Source organism: Arvicanthis niloticus, chromosome 1 (genome assembly GCF_011762505.2).
Source record: "Arvicanthis niloticus isolate mArvNil1 chromosome 1, mArvNil1.pat.X, whole genome shotgun sequence".
Lineage (NCBI taxonomy): Eukaryota > Metazoa > Chordata > Mammalia > Rodentia > Muridae > Arvicanthis > Arvicanthis niloticus.
Genome location: NC_047658.1, coordinates 128541750 through 128561224, shown reverse-complemented (window position 1 = coordinate 128561224; position 19475 = coordinate 128541750). Strand labels below are relative to the sequence as shown.

Sequence of the window (19475 nt, the reverse complement as noted above, 5' to 3'; positions counted from 1 at the left end):
CACTGTGAATTCTGACAGGTTATGATAACTTGATAGAGTGAAAATCAGTTTTGAGCTTTTCAAAATTGAATCGCAGCATGCAATTCATTTGAGGATGATGTGTTAGAATCTGTCTCTCCCTGTGGAGCACCCCAGCCCACAGGCAGTTACAGTGGGGCTCTGTTTTCTTCCTAGAGATATATGCTGAAGGTAGTATTTTGTGCTACCAGCTACAATGCTGTTTTACCACATTTACTACAATGCTGTTTTAGTTAGCATTTTCCTCCTCCTCCTTCTCCTCCTCTTCTTCTTCTCTTTTTCCTCTCCTCTTCTTTCTCCTCCTTCTCCTCCTCCTCCTTCTCTTCTTCTTCTTCTTCTTCTTCTTCTTCTTCTTCTTCTTCTTCTTCTTCTTCTTCTTCTTCTTCTTCTTCTTCTTTCTTCTTCTTTCTTCTTTCTTCTTTCTTCTTCTTCCTTCTATAAACTTTATATATTATTCAACGTCTTCAACCAAATTATTAGACTTAATGTATGCTGACAGATCCTGGAGCCCTCTAAAAACATAAAAACCATTTTGCTTCAGTAACATAAGGCCAACCCCCAGCCTCCATACAGGACCTGTCAAATTTGTGCCTCCATAGGTGAACCAGTCCCAATAATCTAAAAGTTTATTTCCTTGGTAATCAAGCCAGACATGGTTAAGCATGTAACTCCTGCTCCCTTTCTTACTTTCTACTTTGTGTAACTAACTTTTTGTAAAAAGTACCTTTTGCTCCAGCAGTCACTAAGGAGTGGAACGAATCCTTTATTGTTTATGTAGGGAGGAATGACATGGTTGTCCACCAGTGATCACTCATAGGCAGGAGAGGGAGAAAGCACCTCCTATGGATTTTGATCTTTTGCCTCCCAGAGGGAAAGCATCTGGCATGGCAGGAAGTGACCAGCACATCTACTAGAGTGACATAGGTTCTGCTTCTCTGTCCTGTGGCATCTATACAATGCTCCCAGTGCCTCTGGACTGGTGATGCTGCAAGAGTTGACTTCTGATGAATATCTATTGTGTTCTTTCAGAGATAACACAACAGATTGGCTTGGAAACCACTTTTATTCTCAGAAAAGCCATTGTAATTGCCACCTGGATTGATTTTGCTTGTAATTTTGAGACTAGTTTCTATTATTCATATTACAATACTGAGAAAATATAATTTTTTTACAGTTTGCTAATGGGCAGAATGTTGCATGCTTAAATTCTCTACACTGGCGCTTCATGCTCATTTTTCTATACTGGGCAGGATCTCTTATGGTGAATTTGATTAGGACTTTAGGGACAAGAGGATATAATTTTAGGAAAGTTTAGGTTTTGAATTACATATAAAATTTTGTCTGCGAGTCAATTAGGCTGTGCACAAGTAAAACAGAACACTCTAGATCTTTATAATTCAAGAAGTGATTTATGGTTTGTGAATATACCAAGGAAACACACACTCCTGAGTCCCAGAGGCAAACTATTGTCCTGTTATTTACCATGAGGTCAGTACTTTGTGTGGATAGGCTTTGACCAACTTCCAAGAGGTTACTGATGGACTAGGGATGTGGTATGATAGGAAAGTGAAGGAGGGAACATGTAAGAATAGTTGATTCCTTTTGCGCAGGGTTCATATACACTGTGATTCTGTTACTTCATAAACATGAGGAGCTATTGACCAAGTTAACCATTTTCTATTGAAATAATCAAAACATGAAAGGGATCTTAATGTTCCATTCCATTGGTGTGTGACTAGAGACATTCAGTTATTGCTTTGAGTTGAAGATTATACATTACTTATGCAGATGTTATTAAAGTGAAAACATTTGTTATGGTTTGGCTTAATGATCAATGAAACTTCTTTTGTACACTTAAATGCTAAATACCATCCATTTCTGTAATATTTTGCTGAAATGTGAAAAGCCCATAATAGCTTTTAAAACAACAGAATATACAAGGGACAGTAGGCATTCAATGGTGACATGTGAGAGAAAGGTTTCAGATCCATTGGGTACCTTCCATCTAGTCCTGACATCTTTCTCCCATCATTGTTTTTCAGTTTTTCAGATTTGAGTAATTTATGCCTTAAATGCATGGTTTTGTAGCAATAAGGAGAGCCACCAAATAAAAGATACTTCCCTTTGCTTTTTGTCATCTGAGAAGAAAGCCATTTTATTTATTTATTTATTTTATCAAATTGTAATTTTTACTTTTTCACACAGGGGTTATAAACACAAAAAGGCAGGATGAGGAAAAGGGGATGACACAGGAGCGTATGTGTTCAGATGGAGTACAGATGTCTTCCAGAACAGGCTGGGTGAAGGTTCAGGAGACAGGTTGCTATGACTCTGCCTATGATTCACTTGTCCTTATCTAAGTTGGTACTATCTGCCAAGGCTGCCTATTTACAAGGTCTATGACTACTCAGGCTTGTAAATTTCCACCAAAGCTGCCTGTTTACAATAGCTTATAGCCATCTGTTTCAGTGTTTTTCCACAGAGACCCAAGACTTTGTTTTAGCAGGCATGTATGTCAGGCCTGTTGCTGACTTTAGGCCTGTGGCTGATTTTAGGCCGTCAGTGTATAAGCCGGGCTGCCCCTGACATCTTTTCCCTTCTCTAAGTATAGAAGGGCCGTGGTGATTCTAATCTTGGGAAGGCGAGGATAGAGGCCTGACCATCCCCTTCCCCTCATCCTGCCTTTTTGTGTTTATAACCCCTGTGTGAAAAAGTAAAAATTACAATTTGATTAAATAAATAAATAAATAAATAAATAAATAAATAAAATGGCTTTCTTCTCAGATGACAAAAAGCAAAGGGAAGGGTCTTTTATTTGGCGGCTCCCCTTATTGCTACAAAACCATGCATTAAGATCAAGGCATTGTTATGCCAGTACTTGTTTTCTCTAGGTTATGCATCTCAAGTCATGTCTGTGTTTATATTGAAATTATTGTGTACCTATTGTACTAGGTCAGGGCTCTCCAGAACTAATAGAATGAAATAGTCTGGTTGTCTCTTGACAGAAATTTCAAAGATCTAGTGGTGATTCAGTCTATGAGACTGGATTTCTCCCAGTTGCAGTCTGGTGCTGCTGTCTCAGGGAGATCCTATACAGCTCTGATTTTTCAGTTAATGTTGGAATTCCAAAGAAGTAAGTTCTAAATACCAGTGAAGAATGACTCCGGATAAACGAGTTTTACAGTGAGATTAAGGGCAAGCAGACAGAAAGCACAAACTTCCTTCTTCCATGTTCTTTTATGTGGACTGCCACCAGAAAGTGTGGCTCAGATTTAAGGTAGCTCTTCTGATGTCAAATGATGCAGATTCAGACTGGGTCTCCCACCCAGTCAAACAAAAAACCCCATTCACAGGTATGCCAAGTTGCTTAGGTTCTGGTTACTTCAAAATGGAATTAAGTTGACAACCAAACTAGTCATCACAAGTTCACAAGTCTACCTCTTGTCAACTTGACACACCATCATATCTCTTTATATCATGTTTAACTTCCAACTGAAAATGGTAATCAAGTTATAATTATGCTTAACATAACTATTTCACATTCTACCACAAATGTATTATAGAGTAAATGGTAATATCTCTTGAAGAACATTCTTTTGGTACTGTAGATCACTTAAATATAGTGTTTGTGTACACATAAACAGAGAGAGAGAGAGACAGAGAGGCAGACAGACAGACAGACAGACAAAGACAGAGACAGAAACAGTAACAGAGAGACAGAGATGGAGAGAAAGAGAGAGAGATAATTTTAGGAAAATCTAGTTTTTTGAATTTGGACTCAGGTTCTGTATAAATGAAACAACTCCTCCTATATTCACAATTTAAAGGAAATATCTGGTGCAGGGTGAGGAAGAGCTCTGATTCCATGCCTTAGCCTTACTTTAGAGATGTTTACTGATGCAATAGCCTCTACCTGGAACATTGGTCCCAGGGTAGCTGAAAAAGAAGAGCACAAAAATCACACAGGATTGGTAAAGTTTTCACTCAGAGCTTAGGTATCTTATGTGTAATCATAATTTATTGGTCCAAACAAGTCATGTATACAACCCTGAGTTTTAGAACATGGTGAGCCCGATTAGCACCAGGTGCAAACTTAGTAATTCTAATTAACTGGTATAATTGGTAACTTATTGTTGTTTTGAGTTCCAACTTTATTCTTGCTAGTTTCTGGCAAAGGCTCACAGTGCTGTTTTAAACTCTTATCTTCCCATTAAAACACAACTTCTTATAAAGTTTCAGTCAGCTCACCATGACATCATTCAAATTCGTTGCTTGGCATCCTACAAACAAACTAATTGAAGTGTGGCAAGATTTCATATTTCAAAGGATTAACTTTAGGATGTTTCAAGTGCAATTAAGGCAGAAGATAATTTCTGTTGACAATTTTTTTTTTAAAAAAAAAATGTCTCTTTAGTCTCCTAAGCTTTCTTCAACTTAGTTCTTTAGTTTTCTCTCCCATTGTGATTAAAAATACCCTGATGAAAGCAATTTTTAGGACGAATAACTTACTATAGCTCACAATTCCAGGTAACAGCCCATCATATTAGAGATGTCAAGGTAGCAAAAACTTGAAAGAGCTAGTCATATTCCAACTATAACAAAAAGCAGAGAACAATGAATGAGTACATAAATACATGTGCTCAACTTACTTTCTTCACTTACATAGTTCATGATCCCTTGCCTAGGGAATGGTGCCACCAACAGTGAGGTCTTGCAACTTAATTAATGTAATCATAATAATTCTCCACAGATATGCCCACAACTCAACCTGATTTAAACAATTCCTCATTAAGACTTCGTTTCCAGCCAATACTAGTTTGTGTCAAGTTGACAGGTAAAACTAACCACTCAAAGAGCTACTATGTGTACTCAGGAAGTACAAAATTTTAACACTAAAATTCTGAAGGCTTTATTATAGTTGGGACAGCTGAAAAACAGGTCTTCACTCTATTTATGAAAACAGCACTAATTTTATTTTGGTTATTAACTGCTAGATTGAAAAACAGATTACTGTACGAATGAATTTTCTCATCAAGCAAAACTGAAATTAATTTTTCCTGAAATGACTAAGACATCAAGTAAACAATGAAGTCACCTGAGCAGCTTTAGTTTAAAATAGTATTTTATAGTACTTCTAAAAAGTCAGTTACAGAAAACACTGTGTTTTCTAGATCAATAAAAACTAAATTTAAATGGAGTTCAACGAATGAGGCATGTGAGACATCGGTAGCTTTCTCATCAGCTCTCAAGCAGCAGAGTTACTACAAAGATAAAAATATCATTAGACTGCAAACATTATCAATGGAAAATGTGACTAACCAAATTTTACAGTTTATTTGAACAGAATGAGAGCCCTTAAGGAGTTATTATTTGAAAACTTGTATTTGGAAACAATTAGTCAATGATAGGAGTATTGGAAGGAATTAAGTTCACTTTAAGGGCAGAAGAAATAAAGAAGCAAACGAATTGTAACATTTGTTTATTCATAGTGTTTGTATTTGCTAATGAGACATTTTGTTTATGACAATTTCTATGAAAAATTACATAAAATACCTATAAAAATAGAGCAAATAGTAAAACTTGTTTAGAAGGTGAGAGTAGGCTAGTCAGAACTATTTATAGACACGATCTTCATGGTTGTATTTGGCAACATGGTTTCTGATTTTGGTAAAAAGAGCAATGTAAAATGAGCAGGTATGTACATGTTGGTTATAAAGAGTTGGAACTGAGCAGTGTTCTGATTCCTTCCTAGGATGGGCTCCTTCTTTGCTCCTAGCCTCCCAGGCATCAACATCCTCCGACTCCACACATCCATGTATTTCCAGTGCTGGGCTGTGATGTGCTGCAATGTTCCCGAGGCCAGGGTCTTCAAAGCTTCCAGATCCAACAACTTCTACCTTGGCATGCTGCTACTCATCCTCTTCCTGTCCACCATGCCTGTCCTGTACATGATTGTCTCCCTCCCACCATCTTTTGATTGTGGGCCCTTCAGGTCTCTTGTATTTTAGATTTGACTTGGGCATAGTGTTCCTTTAGGGGTTGAAATAAGAATGTCTACTTGCTATACAGGCTTTTTAAAAACTGACATTTTTTTTCCCATTGGTAGAAATGAGATTCTTTGGTAGTCATGTCATCATGTGACATCTCAGACAACTTCCATCTATTGTGTCAACTGAGAATCAAAAAGGCAAAATATGCTGCTCTAGATTTTGTAAGGACAAAATATAGATGTTGGATTCAGCTGTTTCCACATTCAGATAGCCAAGAGCAAGGCTTGACTACATTAGTCTAAACGTGAATATTTTCTTGATACTAGTATATCATCACATTCACACATAAATTAACTATCATTAGATTTCATCTGAACCTTGAAAAGAAACCTCCCACCCATTAAAAATAGGTGGAATCATTATAAAATAATGATGTGTGTTGAAAGAGTTATTATGTATGTTGTGATCTAAAAAGCCTCCATCAACTGAAAATTTGTACACTCCTTAGTTCCACATCTGTATTCTACCCACCTGTCCCTCAAGTCAGCAATCAAGATTCAGGGAAGTACTTTGATTCAAGTTAAAGCTAGCTTTTCTGTAGTTCTTTATGACACACATGAAAAAGCAGTTTCTGGGATCTTGAGGATGGGGTTTCATTCCCTATAAGCTACTCATCAACCTACTGTGGGTCTCCCAGTTATCTCCACATGTTGTCATGGTCGGCATTCATTGGATATGAAAAGAAAGTGAAGGCAGGAAGCCTTCAGAATGTTAGACCCAATGCAAATGTCAAATAGAGTGTTCCCTTTGTGTTGACACATCCAAGAGATTTAACTGAAGAAGGTTTTTAACAGAAAGAGGTTTGTTGCCTAAGATTAAGTAAAAAGGGTTCATATTTTCATACTAATAATTACCTCAGTTATTGTTTTACTGGAAAAGAAAGTGGATGCTAAATCAGAACTAAATCAGAGAATAGTTTAGAACTAGATGGTGCCTATTAGATTTGGGGAAACTGATGCTGATAAATATTGTTTCTTGTACACTCGTGTGTGCATGTACATATCTGTTGGCATGTTAGGTTGAAATAAATAATGCAGACAGTGACATCTGGAGACTAAATAAGAGATTGCAATCTTGAAGCCGAGATCTTAATCTAAGAGCAAAATTCAAAACAGAAGCCCTTGAAAAATCTTTCATTAACTGAAACGTACCTCTGTGATGTTGTATTGGAGTGTACAATTTATCTTCTTAAGCTACATCCCAGCTGGTTTCCTGGATTCCTTGGCAACACCATCTTACACTGATTTTTTACTGGGAAACAAAAGATTGTAACAATAGCCCAGTGTGTGACTTTTACCATAAGTTTCTGGTTGAGAAATTCAGATGCAATGATTGTATCAATATCTTTATTTTGAAATCAGGGAGCTCTTTAAGTTTTCAGTAGAGCATCAGAAAGATACAGGTAAATTTCAATTATTATTATTTTTTTTGCCATCTTCTTTTGGAGCAAACCAATGTTTAACTCAAACCATCGCAGTCCATTCCCACCCTATCCCCACTTTACTCCAAGGATCAGAAAGGCTATCTGTTCTAGAATGAGACCAGGAAACACATTTCTTGTGGTTTGTCACCCTTAGAAACTGGGAGATGAGTCATTGTCCTCCTGCTGAGGAAAAGTTCCTAGACCACATTGCTGGTCCCTGGTTGGGCAGCAAACCAGCAACAATGAATTTGAAGGAGGTTAATATGAAACTACAATTTTATCCTCAGATTGGAACTGTCCAGTTATTCTCAAGTTACTGGTGTGTCTTCAGCTAAGATGTCTATAGGCCACTCACCTACCCAGTGAAGCTGTTTTTCTAGTGCCTTCTGACAAGGTTTCTAGAAAATTGTTTAAAAAGTTACTAAGTAGATTTGATTGAAACTGTTGGGTAACTTAAAAATTAGTTCTGTGACAACAATATGAAGAAAATATTTCTAATTGTCCAGTCATGTTTTCTCCAGTTGGCTACCTCCCTCATATCTGCATTATTAATTCTGAGCAGTTTATAATTCGTGTTTCCCTGTCCTTCTCCTTATATTGCAGCAATTTTATATTTTTCTTCCTGTCAAACAATCATCTTATATAAGTTAAAATGTCTAGAAACACTTAACAGTTAAATACTATTCATGCTCTCAAGAGCCTAAAACAATAGCACAACAGATCTATGCAGACGTCATCAATCTGAGGTCAGACAATAGAGCCAAGATTATATGGAGACTTAACAGTGAGCCCAGTGCTTGAAGTTACTGCCCTCATTAGTCACTTACAGTTAGACATTATGTATCAGCTTTTATCTGTCCTTTGTGAAGGAAAATACTATGTTCTATAGTCTGATAACTACTTGGGGTGAGGTCACACTATGTTTGTTGAAAGACAGTATTTGCCTAATTTGTAGCTGGGAAAAGAACTCCATGCCATCTGGGGATTGTGGGGCATATCAATTTTGTCTAGATTAAAAGACTAAAAGATAAAAGTAAACATAAAATACTGTACTAACGTTTATGCTAAGAATACACCTACTTCACTTTTGTGTGAGTTATAGCATGTTTTATATCAGGATCAGCGTACATATTCAAAAGACACAGTGAATAGTTCCTCAATTCCAGACATTCTACTATGAATTAAAATATTTTGCACTCAGTTTTCCTGGTTTATAGGAGCTGATTTTCCTGTAACTAAACCCTTGACTGGTTTTTACTGGGAGCTGTCCAGCAGCAGAGACTTGAGTGGGAAAAGCTCCTCCTTCAGGAGGGTAGCTGCCTATTTAGATCTCTGAAACAGGAGTTCTGAAGGACAATGAGTAGAAGCTACTGTAAAATGAAATGTTAGATTATTTGTACATTTTATACCACCAGTTTATTTCTTGTGTTCCTTTTCAAAGCCAATTAAAATTGGGTGTACTGCATACTGAGCTCATCGAGAGCTTCCTCCCAGAGCAGCTGGCTCAGGAGTGATTTATTTGCCACACACAAAATACCACTCAATCAAATTTTAGAGGTACAATATTAAAAAAAAAATCTTCTGAAGCTGTGAATAATTTTCCTAAGAGCTTTGCCTACGCATGTGCATTTGACGGAGCCTGTTCATATCACATTTCTCTCTGTTAACAAGGTATGCTGCTGAATATTAGATTTTTAACCATGTTTTTTCTTATCTTTGTTTTAAATTCAATCCCCCACTACCACCACCAGTGGTAAAAACAGAATGTTTGAAGTCATTGGTGAGACCCTGGAACACGATTTCCCAAGCTGGATGGCGAAGATCCTGAGGCAGCTTTCTAACCCCGGCCTTGTCATTGCTGTCATTCTGGTGATGGTGTACGTGTTTCTTCTCAGGCTCCATTCCAGTCCCCTTTTCTCTCCAAAGTGTTGTGCTGAAACCTAACCAAATTCCTGACTGACTACATGCGGGTGGGCACTTAAACTACTCGAACCATCTTCTGTTCCTGCTGCATGCGATTCACAGCCATCTGCATCTGTCTCTGCCTTCCTAGGATGATAAGATTTGTTCCCAAGTAACCAAAATAATGATCAGTAAACAGCTAAAGCAAGGGAAACATAAATGCTAAATGCTAAATCTAATCAGCATGTTGAGCTTCTCTTCCCAGCACAGCTCCCACCTCTTGTTCCATAAAGCAGATGGCTGTGAAAGCAGAAATGATGAGCCTCTGTGTTAATGTCCCCTTGGGGACCCTCTAGGCTATATTTTAGGGTTAAAGGCCCAAGGAGCATTAGAAATTACTCAATTTTTTTTTTTTTTAAAAAGAGGCCTGTCAGTAACTATGCATTCATAGCGACAGCATCAGAGGACTAGAGAATCTCCCAGTTTCTCTAGTCTATCCCTGCAAAGTCAGAGTGATTTACTACAAAAAAGAAAACAGTAGCAGGAAAATTCTGCTTCTACTTTTCTTCCACGGGCTTTGGACTTTGGACTTTTGCAGTACAAAATATGCTTGCTCTGGAAGAACCAAGGCAGACATTTCCCATTTCACCTGCCAGCCCTTCTTAATGGGAAAGTCTGGGATTGCCACTGCTCTAGGTCAAGGGCAACAAGTATGAAGCCATCTCCAGGGAAGCTGTGTCTGCAATGCTGATGTTGGGTTGGACTTACTTAAAGGTGAAAGAAGCAAAAATTAGGGTTGAAACTCCATGTAGATTGAAATGAAGATGCTGAATTCTAACCCAGTTATTGTGACCATTCCTGTTAGTCATTGGCATGGCTATAGTCACAGAAAGTGAGGAGAGAAAGGCCCATCTTCATTTTATAAATTAACAAAGTGACTTACAGGCCCAGCATGCTCATTCCTAAGTGAGACACATTCTAACATGGTACAGTGGGACATAGGTACACCCATTTTAATAAATCCAGTGTCCACAGCTTTATAGCCTCATACTTTCCAGATGGGAGAGATAATAACTCAGGACTAAATAAACAGATTACTAAATAAAAAAAGATTACTGTTGCATAGCATAGAACTTTATTATGAATCTGAGACTTGGTCTTTGGGTTATACATGTTAAAAGCATCAATCACCAGCTGGCCCTCGAATTGATTTTCTTCTCCACAATTTCTTGAACGTGTGGCTTCTGAGAGAATGTTAATAAGGATCCTGTGGCCTTTGGTTCCCAACTCTCTTTAGTAGTATAGATGAAATCTTGTCTAACACACACATACAGACACACAACCAAAAGGCAGCTTTTGCTACTCTTTTTGTATTTTATTAGGAGACCCTTTTAAACAAAAGGGCAACACTATTGGAATAATCATCCCTAAAGCTGTACCAACCTACCCCAGGAATTTAGGCTGCTGCTGTTTCAGGTGTCCAGCAGTGACTATTTTTTACCACAATAATCTTACGAAGTAGCTGTACTAGTTACATTGTTATTAGCACATGGATGCTTTGCTTCCAAATGAAGAGGTTGATCAGTGGAACAAAGACTCCTTTCTTCCTCTTGCTTCACTTCTTTCTGCTCATTTTGGACCAACAAAGTTTGGAATCAATGGGACTATGAGAAGGACAAGAGGTCACTTGTTGGGAATAGTCCAAGGCTGTTAAGAAACTGTTGACACTATAACATAGCACTGGGGGCTACACATCTGTTGAGCCTCATCTGTACCTCTCCCGAGATACCTATAGCCCAATGGCAAAAAAAAATTGGTATATCTGGTAGGCTCAGGGCATACTCTTAAAGATATAGGAGTAAATAGTATAGTCCAGATGAAAACAGTGATCATGACATGTAAAAAGCATTCTTGGTTCAAGAACTAAAGCAATCTAGGGAACTGACTCTGATGTGTGATCCATAGTTTCACTGTCCCTGACACAGAGAAAAGGCAGCAGCATGAAAGGGTTAAAAAGATGTCCTTGAAAGGGTTGAATTTCCCTCTAAGCTGCTGACTTAAAGTCCAAATTGCAGTTTATTACTGATTTTTCCCCCAAATCCCATGGTTTTGTGTCGTCCTTTTAAGAGACCCCTAAAATTGGTTTGGATTTTTATTACCGTTAATTAGAGAATGTTCTAAGCATTTTGAATTTCCCAGTAGATTATATTAAATCCACTTGGATGGTTTTCAGTGTTCACATAACATTTAAGTTAGTTTTCTGTAGGTGCTATCAGTCCTTGCTGAGGCAAGGAAGTGTCCAGGAGGTACACTCATTGAAGATGTACAGGGAATCACAGAACTTGAATATTATTTCTAAAAGAGAGACTTACATTCACCTATATCCAGAAGCTTTCCAGAGAGCATTCATATTCTACACACACACACACACACACACACACACACACACACACACACAATTTCATGCCAGCCACTGCCCCAGATGTTTTCATGTATGTAATTTCAGGCAGGCTCTAGCTAGCCACATAAGTAATAAACCCAATGAAACCATGTTAATAATTATACTGCTAACACCAGATGGCTCATAAAGGATATTCTCTGGCATGTGGGTGGGCAGAGAAAATGTGTTCAATCTCCAGTTATTTGCAGGGAGGCCCAGTACCAGCCATCTTTTTTCTTTATTGCAATGCCCTTTGCTGCTTTATTTTGCCCTAAGAGAAGATGAGGATATTTATTTTGCCAGAATAGTTGAGCTGGAATTTGCTTTTTCTAGAATTGTAAATGTCATTTAAAATTCAAAATTATTTGTCAGTGAAACAGTTTCTTTTTGAGGGAGGGAAAAACGCCAACAGTGTATCCTATGGGAGAAAAATCATGTTAATGAAGTTATGCCCTTGAGGATTATATTCTTAGTTATAAAAGCTGAAGGCCAAACATGGAAGTTCAAGGTATTCAACGCATTGCCTAGACTTCAGCAGACTTGCTAGTTTTTTTCTTCTTTTTTAAAAAAAGTTTATTTATTTTATATATGTGAGTACACTGTAGCTGTCTCCATACACACCAGAAGAGGGCACTGGATCCCATTACAGATGGTTGTGAGCCACCATGTGGTTGCTGGAATTAAACTCAGGACCTCTGGAAGAGCAGCCAGTGCTCTTAACTACTGAGCCATCTCTCTAGCTATTGTAATAATAAATAAATAATAATAAAAATAAATATTGAATAATATTCCATTTTTCAGAAGGTAGATGTGATTAGAATTTAAATTGACAATAATACATTCCCAAGATGCTAATGTTGGGCCTCATGGAGTGGCCAATGTGATACTAGGTGGCAGATCAAAAACCTTCAGACTGTCTTACTGGCTTTATCTCATTCATTGTCGAATTTTAACTATACTTTATATTCATAATATTTAGTTTGACCATCTATTATCTCAATGCTACTGCCAAGGGCCAGAAAGCAGCAAATCTGGATCTCAAAAAGAAGATGAAACAGGTATAATATAAATGATTTAAATTATATATATTTATTTATATATATTTGAATTACATATATATGTATATATGTTATAACATATTTACCAATGTCAAGTAGAAGAAATCTGAATGTACTCTTCTCTCCTTTGTGTTGCATAGCAAGCTTTGGAGAACAAAATGCGAAACAAGAAAATGGCAGCCGCTCGAGCAGGTTGGAGATGTGGTTTTGTTTGGCTGTTTTGTGTTTCTAACAGTACACTCTTGTTCTCCCCATGAGGCATTTGATGGCCAGGCATCATTGCCCTTGGAGGTCATCCCAACCTTCCCACCATCCATTGTCTCGGATCTTCCTAAGCTTCTATCTGGGGTATTGGTTTCTCTTCCATGGGAGGGGGTAAAAAAGGAATGGAAAATTTCAAGAGCTTAGTGAAAGGTGATCTTAACAACTGACAGAAAACTATGAATACTTTCCCCTCGTGTACAAATAGCAAGTATGTTAGGGCTCATTCTAATTAGCTTTATACGTGGGAAAATTGGGAGAGTACCAAAGAAATCCTCTTCTGAAGTCACCCTCTTTGCTGTCAGAAGTCTGTTCTACCCCATTACCTTTCACTTTTATTATGTTCTTAGCTCTGAGGATTGAAGCCATGGTCAACCTAGTGCTGTATCACAAAGCTTTAATCTCAGCCTTCTTTTTATTTGATTATTTTTTGCCTGGGCCGTCATTGTGTTTCCCAGGCCACCCTTGTACACAGTCTGTCACCAGGGCTTTCCTTAAACTTGCAATCGTCTGGCCTTGGCCTTCAAAAATAAATAAATAAATAAGCGAGCTAGGATTACCGCTGTACCTTAGCTGCCTTTAAAACCTCTTCAGTGTTTAAAATACAGTTGACCTTTCAACTGCTGAGTGTCTGCATCTACAGATGTACCCAGCCATGTGTTGTGAATAGTAAGAAAAATAAATAGCAAATTTACTTAGCCTATAGGCATTTTTATTTACTGGCACTATTCCACAATACTACACCTAGGATTTGTGTGTCCATAGGGGTGGGGCTACACCTAATCCCCTGCAGATACTACAGTGAAAAGTTATTCAAATAAAGGCCACCTCAACTGGCAAACACCAATCACATTAAGAGCACAAAGAGACCAAACAACCTCAGTGAAAATTTTTTCCAAGTTCCTAGCTTTATTTATGACTTCATTCCGAACCTTCACATTATTTCTTTATCAGAGAACTTTAACCTCATGTAAGTAATTTTGAAGATATTCAACTTTAATCAATTTAGTTTTTAAAAAGAGACATTTATCAAACTACATGAACACGGCCCTCTATGGCTTTAGAACTGTTTTTTTGTTGTTGTTGATTTTGCTACTCTGAAGGTTAAAACTTTAAAGCTTCATATGTATTGAGCAAGTTCTGTCTCTGGACTGAAATTCCATATATCTCTTCTTAAAAAACAAAAACTAGGTTTTGTTGTTGTTGATTTTTTAATGAAATTTTGAGATAAAAATCTAAGTTGCTCAGGATGTTTTCTTAAACTCTGGTGTCTTACACTACGCAGCCTAAGTGACCTTGAAATTGCTATTCTTCTCCATCCTCCATCACATCTACATCCTGAGCCCTAGCTGATACTTTAGATCCAGCACTTAGAATGTGCTCAGCCGGAAGCCCAGTTCCATATGAACTAATCAAGAATAGCCTGCTTCCACTGCAGCTGACTGGTACCACAGTAGTATTTGTTCAACTTCTAAGTCCTTGCCCATAGACTGTAGCTCCTAAGAGAACTGAGCTGTGAATTTGAATAGCTTCATGGAAACAAGGGGATTTCTCTCCTTAAAATTCTGTGGAATCTTCTCATTTTAGACTGAGACTACTTGGGTCATACTATTTCCCTCTGAACCACTCATTGGATCTGGGAAACAGTAGAGTGAGTGGCTGCAGCCCATGAGGACTTGTCCCAGGAGGTAGACTTGTTCAGCTTCCCCAGTGTACACAGAATGCACTGAGGAGGGCCCAGAAGGAAAGGGGAAAGGTGCCAGATGGCCCCAAGAGCATAACTCAAAACATTGCTTTCTTGTCTCCTTTAAGCTTACTTAACATTTTAGAAATTGTTTTCTCCAAGCACTCAGAAATGTAGCATCAATGACGAGGAGCTGACAGGAGCAATGACAGTGATGTACAATTTATGAACTAGTCTTTTCCTAACCAAAGCTACATAGGAGAACTGCAGCAGAAATGCTCATTATTGTGAACTCCTTTACAACCTCATCCCTATTCTTGATGGCTGTGCCCCATTCTCAGCATCCCAAACCCAACTAAGCAAGACACACTTTTAGCTCTGTTACTTGGATCTTGAGGTAGTCATCTCCAAATTGCAATTTTGTTGTTGTTGTTTCTTAAGCTCTTCTTTTTATTATCAATTAATCATTGATTATAGTGAAAAGAAGGATTCTTTCATTATCTACTCTCTAAGCACTCTGCCTGTATGTACTTATTTGGGTTGGGATGTGATTTTTTCACAATACTAATTTCCTTAAGATTAATATTTTTATATATTTCACCAGTCTAATATCTAAATTTCTGCTACTCTTCCAATTACACTCTTGCACAGTCTATCTCTGTTATTTGTACTCTTATCAGTGGGACATTCAACTCTGAAAACTCAGGTTCTTTAACTGCATGGAATTTTCTGGAGTTACTTGTTAGTGACTTCTTTCCATTCATTTTCTACTTGTGGTATTTCTAATATTTGACATCTTGGACCATTTCTTTAAATTCTTATTTTATTTATAAAAGTCTGGTTTTTTGTTTTGTCTTTGTTTTGCTTTAACAATTACTGTTTCCATAGATTTAATTTTCAAATTTTCTTTTGGTATTTTTATTTCAGCTGTCATAATTTGACTTTTGCTAAACCATCTTAGTGTCTAAATGGCATCTCGTTCTTCCCGAAGGTCACAGCATCTTGTCTTTTCTTTGTGAAAATATTAATTCCTCTTTTTGAAGTTTCATTATTTTCATAGTCTTCTTACTTGAAGCTGCTTTGTCTTCCTCCCTCGTTTGTTGGCATTGCAACCTGTCCTCTGCCTATCTGTGGCTCTGGGCATCCTAAATACTAAGCACGTTTGTAAGTCTGAGTATATGTAAGGGTTGTGGAGAAAGACCTTCAGGAACCCCATACCAGTATCTTTTAGGTTTTCTTCCCAGGCACATTAGATATCCTAGAAAAGTCAGGGTCAGACTTCAGCCTGAAGAACATGTTTGCCTAGCAAAATGGTGGGGACAAGGACATGGGTCTCAACTTTCAGCTTATAAATCATTCACTCAAGCTTCATTCCTTTACTTTGGTACTCTCTGTAGTTTTCTAGATATTGAACATCTTTCTTTCTTTCTTTTTTTTTTTTTTTTTAAATTTTCCCCTTCTGCCCCAAAAGCCCATCAATCTTCTGTCAGTACAGGAAGTCAGTTATCCACTGAGGCTAAGGATGGAATTGATCTGAGGCTCTGATTTCTTTCTTGTTTTGTTTTCTGAGATAAAGTCTCTTTATGTGGCTCAGACTGGTACAGATTTCCAATGTATCTCAAGACTGGTCTTGAGTCTTGAACTCATGATCCTCTGGCTTCAGCCTCTAAAGCCCTGGGCTTACTGCCATGTACCATGTACTCCTTCAGGAAACCCATGTGCAACATTCTTCTAATTGCCTCTTAGATAGCTAAAACCCCATACCTATCTTGGTTCTTCATTGCTAGAAGAGTCAGTTTCTGCCAACTCTTGTATCTTTGGAGATTTTTCAGTGTAAATTCTGTTGCTTCTTATTTTTTTCCCTCCAGAGGTTTAAGATTTCTGTTTGGTCAAATTGACAAGTTTCTTGTTTACCTGTTGGTTTTTCTGTTTCCAAAATCACTGGTGCTTCTGATCTCTCTTTCATAGCAGGCATTCATACTCCCTCCCAAAGGGTGTTTGTTCAATCCAGTGCACTTACCTTCAGAGTCTAGGCAAATATTATCTCCTATGTTAAGAGAGCAGTGAGTTTATTTTTATTCATAATGATTCTGCTTAATCCACACAATTACTTGGAGAGTGTTTACCTATTAAGATGCAGTCTGCCTCAGGGGATTGATGAACATTGCCTAGTTTTTGCAAGACATGAAGGATTAGAAACATCCTGATAGCTTCTATGGAACTTAATCTTACCAGTTAGTGTTTTAAATTGTGAGTGGAAAGTATTGATTTCTACTACACAATTCTAGTTAGGATTTACTATTATCTTCATTGCTTAAAATAATGGTATAATATAGAATATAATAATTATCTGGTTCCCATAATGTTTACAGTTACTTAAAAAATGCCTACTGAGTGCCTAATGACAAAAACAAACTCTTTTATCTGAAAACAATGGGTTTCTATATTAATTCCTTAAACTGTATTACCAAATAAGTATTCTCTAAAGTCTTCGAGAACTTTGTAAAATGGTTTCAGTATAAAATTCCAAATATTGTTATAAAGTAGAGCAAATTGGGAAGATAACAGATGTTGAAGCACCTCAGTTAGAAACTTTATGTGACCCGAAAGCTAAATTTTCATTTTGTCCTTTTTCATTTACCTTTCTCTCTCTCTTTTTTTAAACAGCTGCAGCTGCTGGTGGCCAGTAACGTTATCAAGTGTTCTGGGGGTTCTCAGAAGTGCTCTTCACTCCCATCTTTGTATGGACTGAGCTAGGGCCAGTGAACGAGTACCAGAGAACTGCTGCTCCGAGTTCTACCACCGATGAGTCAGCAAAGCCAAGGTCATGACCATCTATCAAGGGACCATCAGCCTTCTTTGAGCAAGAAGAATCTCACCATATTGTGTATTTCTCCAGATTCCAACACATTCTCACTTCCCTGACATGGTCTCAAACAATGGACTTTAAATGAGCTTGTGACATAGTGATACAAATTACTGGCTAAAATTAATAGGATGTTTTTTAAAAGTCAACATTTCCTTATATGAATTTTTTCTTACACACTGGTTTAGTTTCCTAAATTGGAAGAACTATTACAACAACCTTTCCCCTCTAAATCTGGGACTATCTGCATGAAGCACTCTTGATCACTCACTTACTGTTTTGTGTGCACTGTTTTTCTAATTAATTCATTAGCCTTGACTTGGTTCTCATCTATATAAATGTCACCTTCATAAAATATGAATTTTAAGAGAATTGGCTCACTTTTAAAATATCTTATTCTTCTTCGCATCTTTTTTTTTTTTTTTTTTTTTTTTGTCTTTATACCTACGAGCCCAACCCTCATATCAGCACTTTTGTATCTGCAGCTGGATTCAGCATGAAAAGAATGAGGCTTTTCAGGAGAAATGTCACATGTGATTTGATATTCTCTGCAGTGTTAGACAAACCGGACCTCTATGAGTTTAAGGAAAGAAGGAAGCATAAATGATTGCTGTCCAGTCAGAGTCTCCTCATTGAACCCTCAATGATAAATTCTCCTGAATTTAGGCTGTTGTTGTTAGTATTTGCTTTTGCTTTTTTGTTGAGATTAGGCCTTTAGTTGCAGTTTTAGATTATAGCTGTGTTTAAGCATGTTTATCTAAAGTTTGAGTTCACTGAATGATAGCACTCAGAGCCCTCCTTGTTTTGTGCTGTGACCTCAGTAATATCTTCTAACCCACAGCATCTCTTTCCAGAGCTAAGCCAAACTCTATTTCCTGCAGTTAAAGTGCTGAGTTTTGTTGTCCTTTGACATACTTTTTCTCTTTAATCTTCTCTTGGCCATGGAATGATCATATTGTTCTCTTGCCAATTCCTGACTCAGTTCCTCCAATTCCTTTTTCCAGATTGGCACCTAGTTCCAATCACTTTCCTAACCGGATTCCTTAGAATCTCGTATTTGTATCCTCAGCTTATCATCTATATATTTTCTGTGATTTTTTTTATGGTTGTTATTGATTCTTACATGCAAAGATAATCTTTCCTATCTAGAATGTAGCTCTAGATAGATAGATTATAGGAGCATAGATTATATCTTCTCATTCTTTTATACGTCTCATACAGTGCTATGCACAGTTGGGCACTGCATAAATGCTTCTTAATTAAATTGAATCAATTTGACTTATAGAAGTTGAGACAAGACTTGTGTTAGATGCATGGAAAATGTTCTATGATATAAGAAATGGATTAACTGCTGCCAGGCTTTTGTTATCAATAGACTGTAATGCAGACAAATAAATAAAGGTAGCATTGATTTCTATGAGGGTTGTTCTTGCACTGTGTGGTAATACAGAGACTCAGTTTATGGTACCACCAAATTCAGAAGAATGTTGCCCTTGCTCTACTTCTTAAGGATGAAAAAGAAGACAACATATTTCTAACAGTGAACCTCTCCTAAATTCAGCATACTTTTAGAAAGTATTTTAATCTTATAAATACTCAGACTTCATTTGCCAAGTTTCAGTCTTTTCACGTTAAAAATCAACCTTGGGTTTTAAAAGCACTTACATACACTCTCATGTTTAAGTAAAGCATTTTAGAAACTGTAATCTTCAGTCTCCAGAGAGCTCCTGAAAGCATGTCTGTATGATTGAGTCCATAGACAAATGTCTGAAA

The 19475-nt window shown here is 37.4% G+C and overlaps 1 protein-coding gene across 4 annotated transcripts in view; it reads left to right on the top strand.

Annotated features, from left to right (window-relative positions):
- The window catches only part of Tmc1 (transmembrane channel like 1), a 159085-nt gene extending 139968 nt beyond the window's left edge, over nt 1-19117 (top strand). For 2 of the 4 annotated variants that reach the window (XM_076928173.1, XM_076928171.1), the window contains 5 exons: nt 5771-6010; nt 9243-9368; nt 12813-12891; nt 13032-13083; nt 17504-17849. In XM_076928173.1, the coding sequence (XP_076784288.1) occupies nt 5771-6010; nt 9243-9368; nt 12813-12891; nt 13032-13083; nt 17504-17526 (520 nt within the window). In that variant the 3' untranslated portion in view covers nt 17527-17849. Of the gene's footprint in view, nt 1-5770; nt 6011-9242; nt 9369-12812; nt 12892-13031; nt 13084-17503 lie in introns of all 4 variants that reach the window. The other 2 variants (XM_076928178.1, XM_076928175.1) reach the window with 2 other exon arrangements.
- The last annotated feature ends 358 nt before the right edge of the window (nt 19118-19475 follow it).